The sequence below is a fragment of the Nuphar pumila genome, chromosome 13, assembly GCF_984573655.1.
Source record: "Nuphar pumila chromosome 13, dmNupPumi1.hap1.1, whole genome shotgun sequence".
Classification (NCBI taxonomy): Eukaryota; Viridiplantae; Streptophyta; class Magnoliopsida; order Nymphaeales; family Nymphaeaceae; genus Nuphar; species Nuphar pumila.
In genome coordinates this window covers 51837893-51842474 of record NC_143261.1, presented here as the reverse complement: position 1 = coordinate 51842474, position 4582 = coordinate 51837893, and the positions used below count along the sequence as shown (strand labels likewise).

The following is a 4582-nucleotide window of genomic DNA, read 5'->3' as shown; positions in this document are numbered from 1 at the left end:
TTCCAAACGGTATGGAAATGCCAAATCCTTTACAATCCAAATCCTGGATTTGGCATTTCATCACCAAATACCGGCTACCAAACAGAGCCTGCCTTATAACACTTGTTAATGAATCAGAAGAAACATGACATTTTATTAGGTTTTCATAGATCACAACTGTAACGTCAGAATTTTGAAAAAACACCGAAAACCAGATAAAATGTTTCTTAGTGGGTAGGTTTTCATTTCCATATGTAGGTGTCCAAATGGGAGACAGGAGTGTTTGCTAGTAACAAACAGGTTAAGGATAAACGTTCTGAATATTTGCAGTAGAGTAAATTACACAAAAGCCCAACTTATCAGCCATTTACAGAAACCACTTAAAAACCTCCTTTTTTTCAGAAAAGACACGCTTGGTCTTGAAATCACTCATGGCCATTGTTCAGTCAATCAAAATCAGTAGAATGCGTGTATCCTTGCTGCTTTAACAAACACACATTGGATGAGTATATATTTATCAAAAAAAAGACAAAAAAGAAATAGTGTACCATAAGAGGACATTGCCAAATGTCAATGGATCAAGTAAATGCAGGCAGTTGAATACAATAATTGAGAAGCTGTGTGGCTTTTTATAAAATAGCTGATCATGGAGAAGGATATGGTCTCATACCTTTTATACATGGTAGCCAACGAGAGAAAAGGGTATGTTTTTCAGATATAATAACTTAAAACATCATTTTCCTTATTGCTTCTGGCAACACAAAACATAGTTTTGAACTAAGATTGAGAACCCACAAATCTAAGCATCAGAGTGTGGTCATTGCAGTCTCCCACTCCCTTTTCCAACCAAGTATTTTTTGTAAAGTGCCTACTTATCCATGACTTAGTGAAGTAATTTGATATAGACACCATGTTTACACAACACTCACAACAATCAAATACTTTCCAAAGATAAAAACTGAAGAAAGCGCTACCACCTAACAAAGGTTTATCTCCCTCAGAAATTCAACACAATTTTATATTAAACTAGATTGTACCATGCCAACTTTTTTTTCACTCTTAAGATTCTCCTTGCACTTTTGTTCCTTTTTATTTTTTTTTTCCAAGAGAGAAGCATGGTCTATAGATCATCCCTCATGAGTCATGACTCGGGACCAAATCAACGTGCTCTTAAAAAGAAAAAAAAGGTTCTGCCAAAGCAAACCCTACATTTCTTGATTCTGGTTGATTTCTTAGTGTGCTACAAAAATGTAGCGAAGTATTTTTTTAGTTGTAGTTAACACAAAATAGCTTAAACTGAAGTTCTTAGCAATAAAAGGAAGGAAAAAGCAATGAAGAAGGAAAATCAACATCCAAGTAAAATGGTACAAACAAAAAATAATAAAGGGAAATTTAGAGAAGGCTCTTATCTCAGTGCCACTGAGGTCCAAATGACAGAACAGAAATGCAATATTGATGAACCAGTTTGGACATCATTGCAAATTACAAATCACAGATGATGCTTCTTCAGAAATAGATATGCTAACATAATCCAACTTGCATATGTGATATATTTAACAACAATAAGTTGCAAGTACTGGAAAACTTCAGGTTGACAACCGAGGCCATGCATAATATTTTGTGTGTGTGTGTGTGTGTGTGTGTGTGTGTGTGTGTGTGTGTGTGTGTGATGCAGAAAGAACTTATAGGCAACATGATAATATCGAAGGATAAGAAGATAAATGAAGGGTGAAATATATCCAACTCCTCCACACTTACAAGAACCTAAGTATCGGACAACAAACGCAAGGGTAGATTGAGACTACATATCAAATTTACATATAGACCATGACAACTAAAACCGTCACATCCAGAAACTGTTGATCAATGAAGAATTACCGACATTACTACTCATATCGTTAAACACTTAAAACTACAAGAAAGAGTTCCTGATTTCTTGAAACAGACATGACTAACAACAAAACGTACATAGAAATAGGAAAAAAACTATCTTTGAATAGATTCATCGAACCTCAGCACAGTAGTAGGCCAACGACGAGTTTTGATCATGAGGTAGCAGGGCATGTGTTAATCCCATCTTTGCAATCCTTGGTCAGATCATTGAATGTCTCGATCTGCTTTTTACCCCTCAGGAATACTTCAGTATCAACCTCCACCCTCATGTATCCATCAAACTCAATGGGGTTACTACCGCTGAGTGCCTTCATCTCAGAGTACCATTCACTCTGTTCATTCCACAGATCACTGTAATCATCAAGAAAGTGAGGTCTGTACTTGTCCCTTAATGGGTTAAAGAAGGAAGTGTTGGGTTCATCAGTGGCAATATACAGGTCCCTACCATCATAGATCTTGTCGTGCACAGAGGAGATGATGGCCTCAGGCATTGTATCCTTTGCCAGATTAGGCCATAGCTCAGTATTTTTCGCTTTCTCCCCCCTAACCACATGAACTGAATCAAAATCCCAGTTCAACTTCGCACTGATTGCCGACACAATTTCCTGCAAGCGCCTTGATTTCCAGACAAGGTGCCATGGCCTCTGAATCACAGACTCTGTCTCTCCTTCACACACCCTGTACCAGTAGTTATCTGGCTCAACAGACCCAAATTTCCTCATGATCAGTGCATCCTTGACACCTGCAAGCTGCATTGGTGTCACCCTGAAATCCTCCACCAAATGAAGACTCAAACCGTCCTTCTTCTGCAACTTTCCCCACTCTGTCCAGAACTGGCTCTGTTCCAACACTGAAGCTGAATCTCTCAAATGCTCAAAATCAAAGTAGAACCTAAAATCCTTCCCCTCCTCATCCTGATGAGAAGTAGTGTAAATTGATGACAAACACATTGTCAGATCCATTACAAGCGTCCGATTCAAATACTGAGCTTCGCCCAAAGAACACAAGAAGCTCCACAGAAAATGATTCATGCTCTTACACCGATCACCGCCGCCACTGTAAATCAGATACTTCCCAGAGCTGAATGTGGTCTCAGATCCCACCACAGGGACGCTATCATTCACAACATCCCCAACGACAGGCAGAGTTGCTTCCACAGGAGTTGGCTCTGCTGCCTTTGGCTCAAACCCGACATCCTTAGCCTGTTTAGCGTGGTTCTTCTTCTTCCTGGCATTCAGACCAGAGTGATATTCCCCAATCCCATCTACAGTATAAGTGCAGTTCGATGTTCGCGATATTGAAAATCTACGGTAATCCTTATAAAATGCAGCTCTCTTGCCTTCTTTAGGTCTAAACCTCCAGGCCATATCGCAGGATGTATCATTTGGTCCCCGAACTGGTTTACCAAATTTATAGAAATGGATATCCTTGAATTGCTCGATCGCCATCCGCATCATAAAGTGAAAGAGTTCTGTATCCGAGCAATCAATTGGCGCTGAATGGCCTTCACAGTTAGTCTCAGGAATTGCAATGGCAGAGGGCACCAGGACGTCAGTGATATTGATGAATGTAGCAAAAACGGTCTGGTTTGTGGGCATGAAGTCTTCTCCAGTCTTGAGAACAGATTCATCTGACTGGAAAGTTGCGTTCGAGGTTGAAGTGAGAAAATTTGTGATCTTTGTTGAAGGGTGGAAGAGGGGATCTTCAGGTTGGTAAGTAGCAGCAATGATGGTGAAGATCAGGACACCAAGAACAAAGAGAGTGAAGCAGAGGTTTCCAATCATAGATAGGGCATTCTGGCCAAGATTTTCTGGTCTGAAACTCCCAGATCTGGGAAATCCTGAATAACCACCCAATCCCTTCATGCTGCCAAACATAACCTCAAGACTAGGGTTTCACAAAAATAGAAAAAACTAGGGTTCTACTTCTTGGGATTTTTAGGGTTTTAGAAAAATCTCAGATTAAGAGCACTCAGGTAAACAAAGTCACAAAATGGAAGGAACCAACAACAAGAACAATCAAGACTTGACCAATGGGAGTACAGATTTCCTTTCTAGATCCCATTAAAGACAAATATCTCAAACTAAAACAAAAAACAGAACAAGAAAAGACCAACCAAGATCAGGAAAACGCAAGAACAAGCAATCGACGATCTCAGCAAAAGAACTCAACTTCCAGCATCTAAACAAGAAAAACCACAAAATTGGTGACCAAGATCATGGTACATTTCATGATTTTACGACGTGGGTACAGATCAAAACCACCAATACTCCCCTAGAAATGCAGAAAAACTCTCAAGAAAATGGAACTACAGATGTGCATTCATAGATCTGGAGCTCGTTTTCCACATACCCATTTTTTATTACAGTACAGCGGCCAATCTGGAGCTAAAAAGAAATCGCACACAGGCATCAGAGATCGAGGTCAAGACGATCTCCCCCTCTGACAGACAGACGACCCTCTTTTGTGAGGCTTGGGAGTGGCCTGTGCCGACACCCCGCACGTGCCGTCACATGCACTCACACGTATAGATAAAGAAATTTCGGATACAGTTCAAGCTGGGGTTAGATATCTCTTAAGCCCTATGTGGCAGAGGGATTCGAACCTGGGCCTTCAGCTTGGCACAGGACCCTGCTTACCGCATGAGATACCTCCTCCATTGATTCAATTAGTTTTCTTTGTGATGAGGAGCCCTACCGAAGTCACAAAA

At 40.4% G+C, this 4582-nt stretch overlaps 1 protein-coding gene across 1 annotated transcript; it reads right to left on the bottom strand.

Annotated features, from left to right (window-relative positions):
* Positions 1 to 1751: 1751 nt before the first annotated feature.
* On the bottom strand, positions 1752 to 4374 carry LOC149818364 (uncharacterized). Its single transcript, XM_089986522.1, has one exon. The coding sequence runs from the start codon at positions 3747 to 3749 to the stop codon at positions 2025 to 2027; it is 1725 nt and encodes a 574-aa protein (XP_089842648.1). The 5' UTR covers positions 3750 to 4374; the 3' UTR covers positions 1752 to 2024.
* Positions 4375 to 4582: the final 208 nt, after the last annotated feature.

Bases quoted from the DNA above. Each gene is read 5' to 3' on its own strand.
- LOC149818364 (XM_089986522.1), bottom strand. From the start codon at position 3,749: ATGTTTGGCAGCATGAAGGGATTGGGTGGTTATTCAGGATTTCCCAGA.